At 49.0% G+C, this 21,038-nt stretch overlaps 1 protein-coding gene across 1 annotated transcript in view; it reads left to right on the forward strand.

Moving 5' to 3' along the window:
- The window catches only part of SPEN (spen family transcriptional repressor), a 46,121-nt gene that overhangs the window by 12,896 nt on the left and 12,187 nt on the right, over nucleotides 1-21,038 (forward strand). Inside the window, exons 5-11 of the mRNA XM_026053558.1 lie at nucleotides 10,660-10,820; nucleotides 12,618-12,818; nucleotides 13,670-13,821; nucleotides 16,529-16,654; nucleotides 17,181-17,294; nucleotides 18,445-18,558; nucleotides 20,068-20,168. Of these exons, the coding sequence (XP_025909343.1) occupies nucleotides 10,660-10,820; nucleotides 12,618-12,818; nucleotides 13,670-13,821; nucleotides 16,529-16,654; nucleotides 17,181-17,294; nucleotides 18,445-18,558; nucleotides 20,068-20,168 (969 nt within the window). The remainder of the gene's footprint in view (nucleotides 1-10,659; nucleotides 10,821-12,617; nucleotides 12,819-13,669; nucleotides 13,822-16,528; nucleotides 16,655-17,180; nucleotides 17,295-18,444; nucleotides 18,559-20,067; nucleotides 20,169-21,038) is intronic.

Below are 21,038 nucleotides of genomic sequence, written 5' to 3' on the forward strand. Positions count from 1 at the left end.
GGGGTCCGCGCCGCCCCGCGGGACCGCCCCGTGCTCCTACATCACAAAGCCCCGAGGGCAGCGGCGGCCGCTGAGGGGCCGTCCGCGAAGCGCGGGCTCCTTGGCGGGAGCGCACAGCGGGTTTCTGCGCGCTACAGGCAGCCGGGGCTGTGGTGACCCCCAAAATGGTTGTTCATCCTTAGCGAGCCCCTCCTGCYGCGCACGCCGTGTAGCCTGGGGAGGACCTGCCCTCCTGGGGGGTTGCGCTCGGCTTTGGGGCTGCGTGCGTGGTGTTAAGCAACGGTCACTTTTTTTCTTCTTCTTTTTTTTTTTTTTAAAGGCTTTGATTTTCTTCCAAATATTTTGCTTCATCATCCCGAGTTGGCAGAGGCAGGAACTGGCTGAGGTCAGGGAAGGCAAAGCTGCCCATGCAGCTTTGCAAAGCGAGGCTTAGCCCGAAGCATTCCCGGGGGCGGGATGAAAGCTGTCTYCCGTGGTCTTTTCCTGGCGGAGACAACAAGCAGAACCCAAAATCCCACCAGGGAAAAGAGGGAAAAAAAAAAAAAAAAACGAAATGAAACTGGGAAATCACGGAGCAAGATCCTCTGCAGCAGCTGGTGCTTTCGGCCATGCTGCTGGTCGAGTTTGCTTCACTTAGATATAGGATGTGATGGGTGACTAAACGGGAGCGACCTTGGTCTGGAAGCGCCCGCGCGTTGCTGCCGCTTGCGGAGCAGAGTCTGGAGAAGGCGCCCGGAGCCGTGTGCGCTGCGGGGAGCACAGGGAGCTGGGAACCACACGGCTCGAGCGATTCCCGACGGGTATTCACGTGAAGGAGCAGATAAAACAGGAGGGGTTCATACACAGGGCGCCTCAGTTTGCCCTTCACTGCTGCGCCCGCAACTCTGCGAGTGCCCCAACGACTAATGATGGCGTCAAGGTATTAGGCGTGAAAGCTGCTTAGTGAGCGATTAGCTACCGCTCTGCAGATCCTCCTGCTCAGCTGGCGGTGCCGTTCGGAGCAGAGAACGCAGCGCCTTCGCATGTGGAAAATCACAGCCTTGGAGGCAACGTGAAGGGCTTCAAGGTTGTATAAAAGGGAAGCCGTTCAGTATGTGCCAGGACATACTCCTGATTTTTGAATGTCAGAAGCCTGTGGTGTTGAAGAGAAGCAAAAGCTGAGTTTCCAGAGGGGAAGAGAGGGTGCCGCGTACCATGTAGATGCTTTATTTATCAAAATATGCAGGTTATTGAAAACCTTACGTAATAAAGTGCTTAACAAGTAAGAGCGCCAAATAACCCTTTTTAATATGTGTGCACTTAAGGAATAGCACTTACTTGAGGGATGATTCTGTAGTCTTAAGAGTCTTGCAAAAGAGTATTTGGGAAACCAGATGTTGCTGCTTCTGATGCCCGTTGGCTTTCCAAGAAAGCAAACATCCTTCTGCCCCCAGCCACAAGTTGTCCCTCTCCAGTTTGGAAGAGCAAAACATGGCATTCAAGCCTTCCAAATACTCCTCTTTGGAAAATGTCTCCAGTTCAGTTACTTTATTTAATGTGAGATGATCTCGATTAGAAAACAGTTAGAAATGTGGTCTGGTAGCACTGGTGCCTTTTGGAGAACCCTTTTTGTGTCTCAGCATTTTTTCCCCAGATGCCCTGAAACAGTCGTTTTCATACCTGGAGAAAAATACAGGAAAGTCATCAAATAGTTTAGAAAAAAGAAGAAGAATCATGGTACTTATCAAGTGGATAYAAGCAATAAGGATATTGGCCATCTTAATTCATTTTCTGCCATCTGTTTGACAACATGAAATGCTGAAGCTTTGTGTGGAAAYGTGGGAAGCAAAAGGCTCCTCTCGAACTGCATTCCCAAGGAGGAAGAAGGTGCACGGAGATGCCAAGTGTCCTGCGTCCCCTGGTTGTTCCTCTCCAGCAGCTCCTCTCAGGGCGAGGAAGCTCCTGCTTCCCTGCGGTGTTGGTGCCTCCCAAATCAGCACCGTGCTCCATCCATCCTTGTCCCCAGCAGGGAATAACCTGACGGCCCCCCGTGCCGCTCGCCTGAGCGGTGACTTGGAGGTGCTCTCTTTGGTTTTGGTGTTTGTTTTGAGGTGGAGGGAAGTGAGGAATCACTTAGTTGTGCTGTCACAAGGAGGCAGAGATGCCATCTAGCAATTATTTAAGAAATAGCTATGCTGAATGTGCGTGCTTGTATTTTTTCCCTTTAATTTTGAAAAACGGTCGTATTTACATGGAGGAAAACATAAGAAAGAAAGAACAAGCCTGGCTAACAGTGCCTGGCCGGTGGATGTTTTCTGTGTGAGGGTCTGGAGGTCGTGCAGGCCCTGCCGCGGGCGGCACGTGCGGCTTTCCCCAGACAATCCCTTGGGAAGGCCATGCCACCTCGCGCTGCCCTTCTTTACTCATGGATTACCCGTGCGCTGTCCCTGCCCGTCTCCGTGTGCTCCACCTTGCAGGTTGCAAAACCCTTTCGCTTTTGCAAAAAACTTTTGCACCAAAACCCACCTTTGCACATTGCAAAACSTAAAAAATTGCCACAGCTTCCCTAACAATCCTGTATTTAAAATCGAGCAGACTGCTTCACCTCTTGCATACACCTTTCCCTAATTCTCTTGGCTTAAACCCTGGTATTCCTCTCTGCGTGAAATGGCATGGCAAATTCTGCTTTATTCTTTGCATTTTTATTTTCACGTGGGCATAAAATGAAGTAATTCCGTGTCAGAGCCAAGAGCTCCATCTGCTCTTTGCATTTTTAAATGGCAAATTAATCGTTAATATATAACTTGTCATCCAATGTCTTGTCTGTCATACGCCAGCRGAGATCACAGAGACGCTGTTACCATCAAGCAGGCCTTGAGCAGCCCTTTACAGGAGAAGAGCAGTTTTTGTGCAGGACATGGGTACCCCAGCACCCTTGGGTATTTCCTTCAGTTGATAAAATTGCTCAAAGCGAGGGTAAAAGGAGCCTCCAAATTTATCCTGGACTTAAGGCTGGTTAGTATCTATTTGAAAGTCACTATAAGGTGTGAGGCAGGGGAGATGTTGCTTCAAAAACCTCCTCAGTGCACGTACGCGTTTGCAGTTGTGATTTGGAAATACTGTGCCCCGTTTCGCTCCCCGTTGGAGCGGCGGGGATGACAGCGAGCGCTTTGGGGAATGCGGAGCTGCCGCGTAGCGTTATCTGCCGTAAATGGGTTGCTATATTAAGCTTCGCCTGCTCCAAATTGGCCTGGGGAGGCAGTGCTCATCAGCTGTGTGTCTTGGCATGGCTTCCCTGTGGCTCCCATCCGAAGAACAATCCTGTTGGTTCGTGGGAGCGCAGAGTGACCGGTTCGGAGCAGCCTCCCCAGGGCCCTGCCTGGCGGGGTGTTCCCAGACCTGGGGGGACAAGCGCGAGCTCTCTGCCACCAACACGGTGCCCGGCTGTCCGGGCAGCAGGATGMGCTGCTCCTGGGAAGCGTGACCGGATCCCGTGGGCGGGATCTGGGAGCTGCAAGTGGATTTGCCTTGGGAAGCCCTGCTGATGTGTGCGCGAGACTGTGATACCCCGGAGCGAGCCAGGCCCGTTGCCGTTCTGCTTCTAATGTCTCCAAAAGAAAAGGCTTTCCCAGAAAGAAGAATATCCAGTGTCTCCAGATCAGTGACGTGCTTGGCGGTGGCCACGCGTTTGGGGCTCGGGGGCTTTAAAATGGTCACAAGAAGCGTCGACTTCCAGCTCTCCCCTCTGTCGACGGGGCTCCGGGGGCGGAAGCTGCTGCTTGCGCCTCGAGCGAATGTGCGGGAGGGCTCCTGGCAGCAGCAGCTGCTGTGCTTTAAACTGCTCAGGTTTGTTACTACCAGTATTTTAAAGGTGCTTAGCAGGTCCTCTCATGGAAGCCATGGTTGTTTTCCAGGAGCTTCTCCTTAAATTTTGCCCTGCTGGTGCTTCACAAGGCATTGGTGAGCAGCGGGATGGGCTTTCCCAGGCCGCTCCTCCTTCGGTGGCACCTCCTCAGACCATCTTAGGGGAAGCCCTCGGCCTCTCCAAACCTTATTTTGCCATCCGTAATGCACACCTGCCTTGCGGGAATGCTTGTCTGGAGAGCTCGTATGCTCTGAAGTATCAGTTGCAAAGTATTAATTTAGATTAATGTAGCTGGATTTTGGTAATTCTAGCCAAAGGTCGAAGGGGATTTTTGTCCTAGGGTGAGCTGTGTGGCAGAGACCTCTGACCCGGGGGGTTTTTCTGGGAGAGCGGTGCTGAGCGGGAGCTCTTCCCGGGCAGGTCACTGTGCTGCTCTGGCTGGCTGGGCCGCRGCTTCCCGCCTGGAGCGCTGCCTGCCTCTGTGTGGGGGCTGCAGGAGCGGTGGGAATGGTTTGAGGGGAAAAAACACATGAAGGTCATGCCCRTTACTTGGAGGTGTTCTCAGATAGGGTAGGATGGGAAGGCARAGTCAGATGGAAAATATCTGTGTGACGAACATATAGATGGATTAAGCTCTGCCTGTAGGGGAAGCTCCGTGGTCATCCGTGTGTCACCTTGTCCCTTGTAGGATACACAAGTGCTCACAGCCTGGGGGGTGCTCAGTGGGAACCAGGCTCCAGCCAAGGCTTCCTGCCCCGCAGGGACTGCTGATAAATGGAGAGCTCTGCGGGGTGCCAACTTCTCCCCGCTGCCCCTCTCCCCGCTGCCCTTGCTCGGTGCGGAGGCAGCGGCGCGCTGCCAGGGAGCAGCCGCTGCGCTTCGCCCCCGTGGCCACCCCGGCTCTCCCATTCCCCACGGGAAAGGAATCGCCTTCCACAGGCCTCGCCTCMGCCTCGGCGCCATTCTTGGCAGGCCTCCTGTTCCCGAGAAACCTGGGTCGTTTCGGAAGGTCGCTCAGGTAATGGGAGCAGCGTGCCAAGGGCTCCGGAGCACGACAGCAGCCCCGCCGGGCTGCGACCTCCTGGCCAGGGAGCAGAGGGCGAAGGCGGCGCCTTCTCGGCAGCCCCGCGGGTGCTGACGGGGCCGCTTGCTGAGCAGATAAGCGGCCGTGTTTTTAACCATAACCAGGGGAGAGATTTTTACCCGAGCTGGACTTGGGTCATCGGGACGACCAAGCCAGAGGACACACAGACGCAGGTCACAACGCCGGGCGCTAACACGACCTGGCTCGGGCAGAGTCCCTAGCAGCCAGCCATGGATTAATATGCATATTTAGTGATGGCTCTGAGTGGGGTGTTGAGTTGCACTGAGGAATAAGAACCCCTGAAGCTTCCTTGGCTCCCAGGGCACAGGACTCGGGGGCAAGGAGGCTTCTGGGCACACTAGGCTTTCCATAGTGGTCGTTTGACTTAGCAATATGTTGGGCTTTTCCCTGACTAGTGTTGACTTCGCATCCAAGTTCAGGTGTCATTCAGATGCAATAATGAAATAACTAAAAGGAGATACTCATCTGGCCCATCAGTGGATTGCAGATAGGATTTTAGTAAGCCAGACATGGAATTTGGGTTGGAAACGCAGTAAATACGACTTGAAGACTATCTTAAAACCTTACTGGCCAGGTACTGGCAAAACACAATGAATGTATTGGCACTCAGCTACCTCCAGCATAGAGGAGCCACCTCCTCGGAGCTGTGCCCTTTTCCCACGGCCTTTAAACGCCATTTCTTTAACATTATGGGTTCCTTCCCACTCTGAAATTTATTAACTCTCCTTTCCGAGTTTGGCGGGGCGGAAAAGGGCAAGGGAAGGCGCTTGGCCGGGTGTCTGGTGCTGCGTAGGTCTGTGTGAGCGCTCTGTTCTTTGGAGCCAGCCCCGTTCTTGTTCACCACGCACCCRTTTTCGTGTTTCCCGCTAACCTGCGGTGCTTTAATCCCCCCCCGCCCCTGGCACGTTGTTTCTTGTAGCTGCCTGTTGATAAGAGCTGCGGAGGCTGCACGTGATGGTCGCAAAGCGGAGTTTCCTTGGGCRGCAGCGTTGCCGCGGCTTGAGGCAGTGCCGGGAACGTCGCATCCCGCAGCGCTCTGGGACGCGAGCCCAAGGTGTGCAGCGAGCAGGGCTGTGGGTGCAGGGCTGTGAGCGCAGGGTTACGGGCACAGAGTTACGGGTGCAGGATGGTGCCACGCAGCAGGCAGGGCTGTGGGTGCAGGGCAGTGGGCACAGGATGGTTCTGTGCAGCGTGTGGGGTTTTGGGTGCGGGGTTATGGGTGCAGGATGGTTCAGTGCAGCGAGTGGGGCTGTGGGCACAGAGTTATAGGTGCAGGTTGGTGCCATGCAGCAAGCAGGACTGTGGGTGCAGGGCTGTGGGTGCGAGGCTGTGGGTGCAGGGTGATGTCACCTACCTGAGGGGTACTTGGCTGGAGTGGGGACCCAGCCAGGTACCCCTTGGGATACTTGGTGCTTGGGGGTACCCAGCACTGCCCCCCCGACCCTCCCGTGCGCGCCACATGGCATCGCCAGCCGTGTCAGAGCAGCAGCCATTGCAGCAGCGGGTGAGATGCAGCGCTCCGCGGTGGTTTCCGCTGCGGATCCCAAAATATCTCCTTGCCGCAGCTCCGCGTTGTCACCTTGCTCTGACTTTTCCTAAGAAAACAAGCGGGCTGGTTTCTGTGGGCAGCCGTTGTCCGTGTGGTAGCTCAGTAGATACCGCCCATACCTGGAGGACGGGGGAGACCCCAAGCGCGCGGTTTAGAGTTCCAAGGAGCAGCAGCCTGTCACGGACCTGTACACGGGTCACTTTGGGGGCTCTTTTTCACTGAGAGGAGAAGCCCTCTGATACATGATCTGCATCAAGCTTCCTTTAACCTGTAGCTGGAATATGGGACATCTTAAAGGTGTGGTTTTATCTGCTTTGGACATCGGTCATCACACTTCTGCTCCGTGTTRGTTGGCAATATCTTTCTGTTTTTTTTCCCCAAACAATATACTTCTGTTTTTGGGATACTTGAGCCGTTTTCTGGCACTGTGTTCTTCTGGAGATAGGTCCAAGGAATCCAAACAGCAGCTTGTTTTTGATAGCGACTGTATAAACAATTTCAGGAGCATTTGTCTCTTGTGGGTAGACCTGATGACCATACAGCGCTGCTGGGAGCCGGTATTTCCAGCTGACTTTTTTTGCATACGGATTGTCTCCCATGACTTAGCTCTGGCATGGAAAGGGAACAAGGAGGAAAGAAAAGGTTCGTGCTATTCCCGTTCGGAGATTACCCTGCGTTGGCTTCGGATTCCCTGCCTCGGCGTGGGAATTGTTTGCTGGCATCAAGCGCGTGAGGAACCTGTGGGATCCCTGCTGAGGGAGGCCTGTCCTCGCGTGCTCAGCAGAGCTGCCTAGGAGATAGGCTTTACTTCAAGATTATTTTGACAGTGTATTGAATCAGAGCTCATCTAGACAGAGTTGCTGATTCCAGTTCATTTTGCTGGGGGGAAAAAAGGCATCTCCAAATATTTCCCCCCAAAAAGCTCATTTAACAGTTTCAGTTAGAGAGCCAGTAAAAAGCTTTTTTTTTTTTTTTTTTTTTTTTTCCTGCTTATTTTTTCAGGCTGTGCCAAATTTTCAAATTTTAAGTGATTTTCGATTGCTCCTTCTTTGAACTTGCTCTGGGGGGGGACTCTCCTTGAAACCCTGTGCGTGGGCAGCTGGCAGAGGCTGCTGCTGCTCCCGCCCGGCTTTATTCTAGGTGCATGGAGCAGCGGTTCCTTCYCGGTGCTGGGAGGGGTGTTGGTGGTGTTACCCCTGACTCACGGCACAGAAATCAAGGCACAGAAATGCCAGCTTTTGGAACTGCAAAAAGAAGAGAACCTGGGTGAGGCCGGGTGGCGAGAGCCCTGGATGGAGCCGGGCTGGCTGCGCAACACGSGGCAGCACCGGGAGCCGCAGTTCCTGCAAACCAGCGTGTCCGTGGAACAGGGACCGGCCAYGGGCAGGATGCCCAAGCAGGGCTTGCATGGCCCCTCTTCCCCGCTTAAAACACGCGGGAGGCTCCTTTTTGGAGGCTCCTTTTCCTTGTGCTATTTCCTTCTCCTATTTGGAGGCTCCTTTTCACGCTCTGAATTCCAGTGCTGTGTTCTTGCKCCGTGGCCTCTGTGCGCCGCTCCCCCTGTGAAAAGACCTCATGGTTGGGTTGTTAATGGATTGAATATTGATGAATTGGATGTAGCTACAGTGTTGGTGATGGAGGGGGGGCATATCTTCATTTCTCTGAAAGCACCAGGCAGCTGCATATAAAGCAAATGAGGGGGTTTTACAGTGTTTTTTACAGTGGRAGCAACTTAGAGCAGTGGGAGTCTAAAATACTTCCATGTTAAAACTTAACAAGACCTGCAAAAATACGAAAAGAGGCTAAAATTAATATCATAAATAAAAAATAAAATGTTCCCCGCACACAGTCCCTTTCTGTGCAATGTGTGTGTTGTGGCAGCTCGGGAGATGGCTTGGGGTTTTCCTCCCGTCTGTTGGCGTCCTGCTCCGGGCAGTTTACRTGGATGTTGAAGAGCAGGTTTTCCCATTTGGGAAAAGGCTGCTTGCCAGAGCGCACGCAGCGTCCGGGAGCACCAGCATCTTCCTTGGGATACGCTGGCAAAAGGGGCGGGTGAAGCAGAAAGCCCTTCAATAGCTCTGGCTAGAGGGATTTCTAATAATTTCTAAGGTTTGCCGAAGGACAGTTGCTTTCCACATGGCTCACAGGAAAGGGAACAGCCATATCTTCATTTTAACGCACTGGGGTTGTGTCCTTGCATGTCCAGCTTATGTATTTCCGTTTCCAGGTGTATTTAAGGCCAGGGTGGTTTACCGGGAAGCCTGTGTTTCCACCTGGAGGTGTCCGGGGCTGCGTTTGGCTGCGCTGCATCCTGCAGCGCTGCGGCTCGGATGAGCTGCCCGTCCTCCTGCTCCCAGAGCATCCAGTCTGGAGCTGAGGAACATTGAGCCCTGCAAGTCTGGCTTATGGAGAACTCAGACTCTTGCTATTCTCTTACTAAATCTGTTGTCTTATGAGGCCTTCATTCCACAGATGCCTGTGGTTCATCATAAGGACACATTCATTATAAGAGCATCTCATGGTGTCACCTGGAGATCCCCTTTTTTCCCCAGGAGACAGCTGTAATTTTAATAATAGAGTCCGTCTTATAAAAAGGAAAATAAAAAAATAAAAGCTTATTCCCATTTTAAAGCCACGCTTAAATAGAAATCTAGTGCTGCTATTTGTTGAAAGAGATACAGTCTTTAAAAAAGAATATTTAAAATGTCGTAGGGAATAACCTAGTTGGTCTTTCACCAGTGTTAAGACCCGAGAAGGTCTTAAAACTGAAAGAGTAAATGGGCAGAGGATGGTCGAAGCCTTGCCTGGCTTTGGAAGTTATTTTCAGGACTATTGCTCGGGTCTTGTGAAAATCCCATCGTGCTCCTCCTGCGTTGCTGTCCCTGGAGGAGGGGTGTGGGAATAAGCCTTGGTGGCTCCCGGGTCAGCAGGACGGGAGGGTGGAGGAGGAGGTCGGAAGGAGGCTTTTCCCCCCTTTACTCTCAGTGTATTTTGGCTTTTTTTTTCCCTCTCGTGGTGTTTTCCTGCAATTGTGCATCCATGGGTTGTTTTTTGACATTTTTGGAGCTCGTCTGCCCTTCTGCTGCTCTGGACATGCCAGGGACAGGGCCATTCCCTGAGGGCACCCTGGAAAGATGGAGGAGAAAGAGGGAATATAGAAGCCCTTAAAAAAACCAGGATCCATATGTGTGTGTATAAATGCTATACAAATATATATATATACACACACACACAAATACTAATATATATATATATAAATGCTATATATACGTACATATATAATTATATATTATATTTATATATTTTTATGGATATAAATGTATATAAAAAATATATATAACTTCTAAACTATATATATGAACTATATATATAAAAACATATATATATAGACACATATATATACACATATAAACCTTTGTTCTCTGTTTCTTGTGATTCATTTAAAAAGCCGCCCAACAATTCGAACCAGTGGGGTGGTTTTCGCGCCTGRCCCAACGTTGCCCACAGGGATCTGAGCTCCAGGTTAAAATCCCGGCCACGTTTCCTTAGCAAACACYGCCCATTCAAGGGAGAAGGGACATCTCGGGGCTGCAGCGGCGGCAGGTGTCCCACGGCTGCCCGCCGCAGCGCAGCCTGACCGGCAGCCGCTTTGGTGACGCTGTCCCCGGCCTTGCGAGCGGCGTTTGCCCGTTCACGTGCCTCTCCCTGGGTTCCTCCTGCAGCTTTGGGCCAAGAAGAAAGGYTCGCTGTGGTTTTCTTGCAAGATATGTTGGCTTTTGCTGTCAGTTCCAGTCTTTTTTTGAGACAAAAGAGGTATAGGAAGCATGAAGGAGGAGCCGGGACCTGTTTTTCGGCTCGGCAGCCCAGTGCCGTTCTCTGCTGCTGCGAGAGGCCTGCAGGGACCCGGGCCCCTGTGTCCTTTCCTSGTCTTCCCTGCTGCTGACTCCCAAGGTGCTGAGACGCAGCATGACTCCAAATTAAATCCCCTCCGTTTTCAGGGAATGCAGCCAGATCCAGCTGACAGTGTAGGCGTTTTCTCTTGACCATCTCCTCTGAGGATTTTTCAGGAAAATAATTGCAGGGTAATTGTGACTGATGTGGCCTGGGGGTCGCGCCGCGTCTCGTGGTGCTGATCCCGTGTTTCCTTTCTGCCTTTTGCAGCAGCGACTCCAGCAGCAGCTCGAGCGACGAGTCCCCAGCGCGGTCGGTTCAGTCGACGGCAGTTCCAGCACCTGCATCCCAGCTGCTTCCATCTCTGGAGAAAGATGAACCCCGCAAAAGTTTCGGGATCAAGGTTCAAAATCTTCCGGTTCGCTCTACAGGTAAATTCCCGTGCAGAAGCTGTCTCTTTGCCATACCAGAAAGGGGGAAGAAAAAGAARGAGGAAGCAGATCAGAGGCTGATTTATTGCACATCTTTGATACCAAATGTGTGCAGTGTTTTGAACCCCTTCCATGCTGAAGAGGAAAACACAAGTGCAGTCGGAGCCTTCTTTTATGAAACTTGGCTTCAGTGGAATTGCTGCTGTAAAAACGGTAATATGCTCATCAGATTACTTAGGGCAGCCTAAMGTTTTGAATTAAAGTTCCTTTGGGAGACTTGGGAGTGTTAGGTCTCATGGTGGAGTTTAACTTAGGAGTTCCCCGGTCAGAGGAAGGAGAGTCTTCCAGTTTTTGTTAGAAGTTTAACTTCCTGCATCCCCGAAAGAAGACCAGAATTGCAGGCAAATCCTAGAGATAAGGGGGGTAAAACCCCTCTCCTGGGTCCCTTTGTTGGGTTCTTACAGTATCACCCAACTTCTTTGGTTCAAACTGAACTTTTCCACATTTTTTTTTCTTCTGGCTGTCTGCCTCATCATAGTTTGCACTGATAAAGTTAGAGAAAAATACCTTGATCTGCTCTACATAAACATGCAGGCGCTTGGTTGAGAGACGGCCCCGCTGGAATTGGCCTGGGTGGGGAGGTTGGTTCCCCTTCCACAAAGGCCTTTTCTCACCCCTAGCGAGGACAAAATGCAGGGTTGGCTGCRTTACGAGGAATCTTAAAAATGCCCTGTTGTTGATGGAGACACAGAGGAGCCTGGAAGGAAGCTCATAACACAGACCAGCAGTTGGGAGACAAAACGTGAGGGCAGCTTTGGGCTTCTCATGAGCAGCTGTCGGGAGATGAGATCGGCCTCTGGGGAGGAGTTTTTACTGGAGGAAAAGAACAGAAGCATCTCAAAATTTTCACTTCCTTTTGACCATTTATTCTCCCCGTGCCTAGTTTTCTTTTTCTCATGAGAATATTAGGATTTTTTTTGCATGAGAATATTAGGAGTTCCATTCTGCCATTAAGTATTGTGTGACACCCTTAAAGATATTCACAGTAATACTGGAGTGGCGCATGCTAAATCATGTAGGGAACTGCTCACCAAGGAGTGCACATGACCCCCTTTTCTGCACTGGAGAAGGTAGAGATCCCTTGGAAGAAAGAGCGTGGGGTCATTTGGGGAGACAAAATGCAGATTAAGTTATCCRTATAAAAGCCCTGGCTGAGTTAAAATACTATCTGTTAGCTTTTGGAGTAGCACGCGTTAATAAACTTAGAGTTGTTTTTCTGTAGAGGTGACACCTGAGGAGGTGTCCAGCGACGCGGGGCAGAAGGTGCCACCACGAGTRAGCGGGCGCAGTCTGGCCTTCCATGCAAGCTGCCCCAAACAGCCCCTGTGCTGCTCTGGTTTCCATTGCAGACACTTTGTCCCAGCTTTGCAGAGCTGCTCCGTGCACGGGCTGTGYTTTCACTTGTGGGGTGGTTAGTGAAGCGACACTCCTTATGTCCTTCTCGGCATCTTAAAGTGGGTGTATTCCAGAAGTAATAACTATACCCCATTGGTTTTTGCCGTGTAGAAGGTAGTTTCTTGGCTTTAAGTAATAAGATGATGCAGAAGGATCAATTGGAAGCTTTTATATGGGCAAAGTTAAGATCAAAAATAGAAACCCCGATGTCCCTTCTGGGAACATTCAGGTCCATGTGAAGCGAGGTGAGAAGGCAAGTTTCGGAGAGAAGAGTGGGTTTTTATGGTCCTGTCAKGTTGTTGGGAGATACATTTTCATGCTAACGCTTGTTTGTTGGCCTAGATACAAGCCTTAAAGATGGACTTTTCCACGAATTCAAGAAGTACGGGAAGGTGACGTCGGTGCAGATCCACGGGGCCTCTGAGGAACGCTACGGGCTGGTGTTCTTCCGACAGCAGGAGGACCAGGAAAAAGCACTAAATGCCTCCAAAGGAAAACTTTTCTTTGGCATGCAGATCGAAGTAACAGCCTGGATAGGACCAGGTAAGCTCCTCCAGCTCTTACAGCTGGGCACGTGGCTACATGTTCACTGACCTTTAAAGAAAAGCAGCGTAGGAATAAGAAATGTTAGAACTGCCTTGCCGCAGAAACAGCATTTAAAGCAACTGGGAGGTATGCCAGGATAAATTCCAGAGCAGGAAGAGTGGATGCTGTTAGGTCAAACAGGGAGAGAATTCAAATCTGAAACGGCAGGGTAGGAAAATTGCCATCCTGTCACACAGTGAGGTCCTCCCAACTGCTGGAAGAGACTGTAACCTTCCATATACCAGTGAAGCAGAAGCCAGTGGGTAATCTAACCATAGCCTGAGTGCTCACAGGCTGGGGTTTTTTTTTTTTTTTTGGCTTTTTATTACAAAGACTAAAGGTAGCAACGTTTTTGACTCTTCAGCAAGACTGACCAAGTAGTGAAAACAAAAACATTGAGCTGCTGGGTTTAATTCTCACACTGTGTGTCAAATAATTGTTCACAATTGGTTTATGAAAGTAAGTTTTTTCCACATACTGTGCCCCAAGTACAATGAAGCCGTATTTGAATTCTTGATAAGCAGCAGTACTTAACAAAGTCATAATTTTCTAGAGAAGCAGAGCTAGAATGCAACTGAGGATGCTCATGTTCTCCAGCAATTAGCTAGTGTGGCACACAGAAAGTTCACATTCTCTGTAAATCAAGTCCCAAGTGCAGTGCATCTGTATTCCTGTCAGAGGCATCCCTGAGTCCAGCTGCAGTCGTATCTGCCGGTCTGAAAGCAGATGCAAGGAGGGAAATCAAATGACCCCAGCTCTCGTGAAAGCCGCCTGTGCTCCACATTTCTCTCTGTCTCTCTCAATTCCAGAAACAGAAAGCGAGAACGAGTTTCGTCCCTTGGACGAAAGGATAGATGAGTTTCACCCCAAAGCAACKCGAACTCTCTTCATCGGCAACCTGGAGAAAACCACCACTTATCACGACCTCCGCAACATCTTCCAGCGCTTTGGTGGCATAGTGGTATGTGGCTTTCTACATATTTTTTTTTAGTTTATAGAGGTATTATTGTCCAGTGCTTCTGCACAGGCCTGTAAAATGCTATAAGCAGTGGTAAACAATGTTGTTTACAGATGATTCATATAGATATGTGTGCATATATCATATATATAATAATATATATCATATCATATCATATATTATTAGTTATATTTATATATTAATTACATTATATATTATATATTATGTATTATATATTATATATTATGTATTATATATTATATATTATGTATTATATACTATATATTATATAGTATTATGTATATGTGCACACACACATATATGCATAGCTGTATATAACTTTATATTTTGCATAATTGTAGCTTTTCCTGCTAGAATATGTCCTAAAGCTCTTCTGTGCATTTCAAGTGAGAACTTAGGATGTTTTGGGGGGGGGATGACTTTGCAATGGAAACACTCTCAGGAGGTGTAACAAGAAATGTATTTTCTGCTCCCTCTGAGTGTTTGCAGAACGAACGTGACTAGCTAGGCCAGCTGTGTGGATGCTTAGTGCTGCTGTCGTGTTGGATAGGCTCAAGCCTGTGAAGTCTGAGCTTGCCCTCCGTTTCTCAAAGACAGGGTTTAGTTGCTGCATGCGAAAACAGCCGACCGCTCTGACTGCCTGTTCCTACCAGCGTGAGGGGTGCCGGGGTCCGTTGGTGCTGCTCTGCATGCAGTCGTGCCCAGCTGGTTCAGGGTTTTCCAGAAAAGTCAAGGAATGGTCTGCAGCAGGTGGGACTGACACAGCCAGGGGCGCATCCGCACAGGTAGCCCAGCATCTCTGTGCAACGTCCCTCCGCCTGTGACTGCTTAGGAGCACGCAGGGCCTCGCTCTGCCTTGCGGTATTGATGGCTGTTGAGGTATCAGTCATGCATATCCCAAAGCCCACATGTGCGTCCCCTCAAAAAGGAGGACACCGGGGACAGGACAGGTTGACCATGAGGCAGCAGTGTGCCCTGGTGGCCGAGAAGGCCCATGGGATCCTGGGGTGCATCAAGAAGAGCGTCTCCAGCAGGTTGAGGGAGATTGTCCCCCTTTACACGGCCCTTGTGAGGCTACATCTGGAGACTGTGTCCAGCTCTGGGCTGCCCAGGACAAGAGGGATGTGGAGCTGCTGGAGAGAGTCCAGCGCAGGTACAAGGATGACCAGGGGCCTGGAACATCTGCCCTRTGAGCAGTGTTGGACTAGATGATCTCTAGAGGTCCCTTCCAACCTTAATGACTCTGTGATTCTGTGTTTCCCCACACAATGTGAGCAAATAAGAAATACTCATTTTTGAACAAGATGCTCTGGCAGCTCTTGGGCCTCCTCTGTGATCTTGACATCGCCCCTGATTTGTGAATTCCCCTGCTCTGATGTTACACCAGCTGGGCTGTCCTGATAAAGATCCTCATCAGTAGGAGGGCACAGTCCTGCAGGGGCATTTTCTATAAAATAAAGATGGATTTTCTGTGCTATTAACCAGTCAGAATTTAGCAGCAGCAATGGCCTTGCAGAATTGCCATGAAAACTCCTAAACTCAGGTGCAAAAGATGGAGGGAGATAATGAGTAATCCCATTTTATTTGCCCGTCCAAAGGAATTGCTTGCCCAGGGTGAGTGGTCAAGTGTAACTTGCCATGCTCACGACGCGCTGCTTCCGCACTTGGAAATCGAGTCTTCCATTAGCATCCCACTTAAATCATTAGGCTGGGCTATAGAAATGGAGTAGTTGTATAATCTCCTCCCTGTTTACTGCTCTTTCCCTAGATAAAGAGCTCTTGCCTTGTCCCTAACTTTGTTAGCCGTGAAAGGAGCCAGTGAGGCAGGCGCAGAGCTCGCGCTGGCCTGCGGCTCGCCAAGGACGCTGCTGCTGGAGCAAGTGGAACCAAGCGCTCTATTTCCAGCCTGGAATGAATCACAATATCCTGAGCTTGTTCGGAGACTTGTGGTGCAGTTGCCAGTACTAGTGCTAAGCTTGAATGTTAAGCAAATGTCAGCTCCAGGCTCACTCTGGTTTTATCTAAAATGGGTTCCGATCAGGTCTTTTCAACCTTTAGTGTTGTGGTTCATTTCTGAACGGGTCTCTGGTGTGTTAGCATCAGATCTCAGCAGTGATGGAAGCTGGGGATTTCTTCTGCCTTTGGCTCTTTGGTGCCATGTTGGTTCGGGAAATAAGCCCAGCATTGATTCCGGCTTCTAGGAGCAGGATGGATCGAATTTATTTGGAAGAGAAGCCCTGCTTGGCCCTTGGCTCAGAAAGGAGGGTTGGTTTGGAGCAGCTTGTTCTCCCTTGAGCCTTGGCGAGTGAGAATTCATCTAGATTTCTTTGAATCCGGAGTTGTCACCTCTTGACATGATACCACCCAACCTAAGACCCTGTTTGTTGATCAGATCAGGTTTACTTCTTTAGGCTGAGTTTYAGACCTGAGTCACCAAGAGCTTTCCCGGTGTCACTGGGGGTTTGGCTTTACCCTTTGAATGAGCTGAAGCACAGCAGTGAAGTTTTAGCTACCAACTCATGTTTAAAGCCTCTGTGAAGCCAATGTTGATGAAACCAGGCTTGCTGTGAGGCTCCAGGAGGAGTCTGTTCGGATCTGGTTTCTGTTGCTTGTTGCTTGTTGTTGTTATTGTTGTTGGTTCTTTTCGGCCTGTTGCTGACTGTGATTTTGTTTTTGTGTTCTTTTTCAGGATATTGACATTAAGAAGGTGAACGGTGTTCCTCAGTACGCGTTCCTGCAGTACTGCGATATTGCGAGCGTGTGTAAAGCCATTAAGAAGATGGATGGGGAATACCTGGGCAACAACCGGCTCAAGGTAAAGAAATGCTCCTGCTCCTTGTTGTTCTTGCTTACGGTGTCCTAGAGATCTTCTGTGTCACCTTAGACCATGGCAGAGAGGGGTTTTGCCCATGCAAAAGGTCAGATCAGAGGGAGCCAATTCCTGTCATTAGTGTAATTGGGGTTAATGGGCGTTCTTGTGGTCTGAGCAAGGAGGCCGAGGATGGACGGGCCTTGGAGGCTGGCATTGCCCGGCCTGTGACAGCAGTCCTTGAAGATCCGTGTTGGATGATGATTACTGCTGATTCCCAGGGTCAATCCAGCATTTTCCAAAAGCCTTTGAATCGTATCCAAACCAAACGTTGTCAATCACTGTATTTGCTTCAGCATGCTAAATTGTTTTTTTTATCAATTACTGTTTCATTTTTTGCCTCCCTTGCCCCTGTGGGAGATGCCTCATTTTAGAAAATCCCTGCAAAAGATCAGCTTTCTCCACCTAATTCTGCTCGGTCGGGTTAAGCCTTGCGAATTTACTGATGGAAGTTCTGCCCTTCTGTGTTCAGCTGGGGTTTGGAAAGAGCATGCCTACCAACTGCGTGTGGTTAGATGGGCTTTCTACAAACGTTACGGATCAGTATTTAACGCGACATTTCTGCCGCTACGGGCCTGTGGTAAAGGTAGGTGGGAGGCTTTCAGTGTCCAGTTTGAAGTTGTTACTGTCTTCCTTTCTTTACATCCTGTCCTTTCAACCCCGACTGTCCAGGGCTTTCCAGCTCAGCTAGAGAAATTCTCTCTGGGGTGTAAATTTGGCCTACAGGGATCTGCAGCTTTGCTATCCAATACAGAGAGCAGTCGCTTCTGGGCTTTTTCACAAAGAAATATTTTGAATGAGCCGAGATAACAAATTTTGGAACCCAGTTGTTGCTCTTGTGCAGTACAGTCTCTTCCCCCAACAAAATTCCCATGCTAACACTATAGAGTCCAATTACATGGTGAGATTTATGCGTGCTCAATACCTAATTAGACATAACTGTATTTTGCATAAGAACACCCCCCCCACACCCCACCTCCCCAGTGACATTTCAAAACCAGTCACGTTACCAAAGACTGGAAGAAAAGAGCACGTCAAGGGCCGTGCAGCAAAAGCCGTTACTCAGCGGGGCACGTGGAGCTGTGCACGGCTCTTCCCAGAGTTAGGCACCTGCTTAAAGCTCAGCCTGCGAGTTGTCCCGTGCATTCCCACTGCACTTAAGCACCGTGGGTAAAGCAGCATGAGGGGCTTGTCTCCATAAGGATTTTTGGGGGAGGGCTGTGTTGCAGCTTGGACACTCCTCGCTGGGCTGGCTGTCGCCCGAGCACTGAGCTGCTGTGTCCAAGGAAGCTGATATTGGCAAATGGAGCATTTAGCAGCAGACAAGCGGTGCTGCAGACCGCGTGCCACAACGGTTTCCATCTCGGGATGAAACGTTCCCTTTACCTTTTTTCCCCCCTAACACTTATTGGAATTTTTTCCCAAAAAAAAAGGAAACAAAGAGAAACTGCAAAACTAAGTCACCAAAGGAAAAAAAAAAAAAAGTAAAATACAGAAAAACAAAATAAAGGCATAATATACCTCAAGCCACAATATCCACAATTCAAAGCAGTCCCGTGTCCTTTTATTGTCTCTTCAGTACAATATGCCTCATCAGAAAAGCCTGGAAAATTTTACCTTGCRAAAATTATTTTCTTACTGGTATCCTTATGACGTAGGATTTTGTTGGGACTGACATTAAGTCCTGTGGATGAGGCTCTTATTTGGTTTTTGTTTTGTTTTTTTGTTTTTTACAGGTGGTGTTTGACCGCTTAAAAGGCATGGCCCTGGTTCTCTACAATGAGATTGAATATGCACAAGCAGCTGTAAAAGAGACCAAGGGGAGGAAAATCGGTGGGAATAAAATTAAGGTGTGCAGAATGACCTCCAAAAATTAAGAAACAAATTGTATTTAGGCCTTACCCCGACACACTGGCATTTGCAGACTGCCAGATGAAAGGAATGTGTAGAGGGACATTCACGTCCCGGATCTATAAGGCTTAAAACTCTTTTTAAAAAAATATCCTCGGCTTATCAAGATGTTAGGGTGTCTTGAAGCGTTACTTATAAAGCCTTTTCTAATATTCTGCCGTTCGTTTCGCTGAACTTGTGTCTCTCTGAGCTCCTGAGTGTTGGTGTCCGTGTGATGACCCTGTTTACCCAAATCCAAGACGAAGTTTTGGCCCTGTTTCTTTCACAGGAGAAATATAAAATCCCAAGGTCATTGGTGGGGGGATAGCTGACACGAGGCGTCCCGAACCTACATGTGGCTTGTGTGCCATTTCTTCCTTGCAACAGTTTAATTTAAAAATGAACTTTTTTTGGGAAAAAAAAATAGGAGATACTTTATCCTAGAAAAGCGCTTAGGTGTTTGTGGAGTCGTCTTGGATTTAGGTAAATGTGGCCATGTACCTGTTACAACTGTCCCACTAACTGGGGACTGGGGGTGTCTGCCAGCCCCGCTGAGTTACCTTCCTCCTCCTCCTCCTCTTCTCTCCTAAAGAGTGGGTAGTGATTGCGAGCATGAATCTCTTCTGCAGCGTATTTAACCTAACGACTTCGTGCCCAGCATGCTTAGGAGTTGATTATACCACAGTGCCAAGCGCCTTGGTTGAACGCAGCTGAATAAAAATTGCAGCCCTTCCAAAGTTTCCACATCTTATGTTGGTGGGTATGGCTACGTGTCAGCCTTGGAATGAACAGCAGCCTTAATGTTTGTGTGTGTCTGGGCTCTGTTCCTGCAGTTGCACAAAAGACTGATTTTAAAAAAGGAGAGAAAATGTAAAAAAAAAAAAAGTAAAGCATTTTGTGGCATATGCAGTAATAAACCCATTTGGATCCTTAATTCTTGGCATCCGCTGTGCCAGTAGCTTCTTAATACTGTCCTGCTTGGCTGGGAAACAGCAAGTCTGAGAGCAGCGAGAAGAGGAGCTGGTTCCTTTGGCAGCAGCACCTTGCAGGTGTAACCAAAGGGCCAGGGTAGGGACCCGGAGCACTGGGACACCCAGGGCACCCATAACGATTGCTAAAATGTTAAACCCCTCAGTGCCACGGTGCCTTTTGTCCTCCCACTGCTTTCCTGGAGCTTGGCGTGTGCCTCTCGTCTTGCAGCCAAAGCAACCTATCCCATAAGAAGGCAGTTCTGTAGCTCCATGTATATTTACCAAGCTTAGCAGCACAGTTAAGAGAAAGGTCTTTTTCCCTGAGGAGATGAAGAGCCCAGGCCTGAGAGGTGCTTGGTATTTTTCTGTTAAATGGCATTATCACCCCTTTTCTGTCCTGTGCCCGTGCTCAGATTCTGCAGCAGGCAGTGAAATGGTGTCAGGCTGGGATGTTTTTTCCACTGAATGTGATTTACCCTTTGGAATTCTGTTTTCCAGGTGGATTTTGCAAACCGGGAAAGTCAGTTGGCATTTTATCATTCCATGGAGAAAACGGGTCAAGATATCAGAGACTTCTATGAAATGCTGGCTGAGAGAAGGCATGTGTCTAATATCTTTATTCCATTCTCTTTACTTTGCTAGCATCATTTTAAGTGTAATTACATTTTCTTTGGGTCATAAATATTAAACAAGCACTTACATTTATTTAAGTATTTATTAAACTGCGCAGGTTAGTACAGAGTATCGTATATCTGAATTATTGTCAATTAACTAAGAATTCAGACTCAGGTGGAGCTGTGCATCAGTATCCAGTTAATGTGCTGGTCACCTCCACATAGTTGTGAGTCATTYGTTGTTGCTTAAAACTACAAGGAGTGTTTTATCTGTATTGGCTCCCCACGTCCTCCAAGTAAAGTATATGTTAGCAGACTGTATACATATTATAGCAGGCTGCTGCTACTACTAGTCTGTAGAGCTGGAAGTGAAATCTAGCCTTTCACCTATCCATTCTCAACAGACCAGTTCCTTAGCTTGTAAAGATCATAGAATAAAGTCTGGTAATAATAATGAAGATAATAAAGTCTGCATGCAGTTGCATTTTTATTTTTTTTTGCTATTTGACTTAAGTGTATCCTGTGAAGATGCCCATCCACAGCATCGGCGTGACGGGCTCTGGCCGGTGGCTGCAAAGAGGCTCTGTGCTCGGCGTGGGTCGCTTAGCTCTATAGACCCCGTCTGAATGCAGCCGGGTACAGAGCTTCCATTCTCCTCCTCTGCCCCCTTCCCGGAGCTCAGCAAAACGTCACTGTTTTCCCAGCTAATGACTCTGGCAAAGGCTGCAAAGAAGCCTTTTCTTTTTGCACAGGTGCATTTTTATCGCCTTTGGAGATTGGTTTGGATGTTAGGTTCCACTCTGCTGTAAACTAGTGTCAAGCCCAGTGTTCCATTAGTTATACTTGTGCACTAGA

The sequence above is a fragment of the Nothoprocta perdicaria genome, unplaced genomic scaffold (genome assembly GCF_003342845.1).
Source record: "Nothoprocta perdicaria isolate Ctin4 unplaced genomic scaffold, notPer1 scaffold_117, whole genome shotgun sequence".
Classification (NCBI taxonomy): Eukaryota; Metazoa; Chordata; class Aves; order Tinamiformes; family Tinamidae; genus Nothoprocta; species Nothoprocta perdicaria.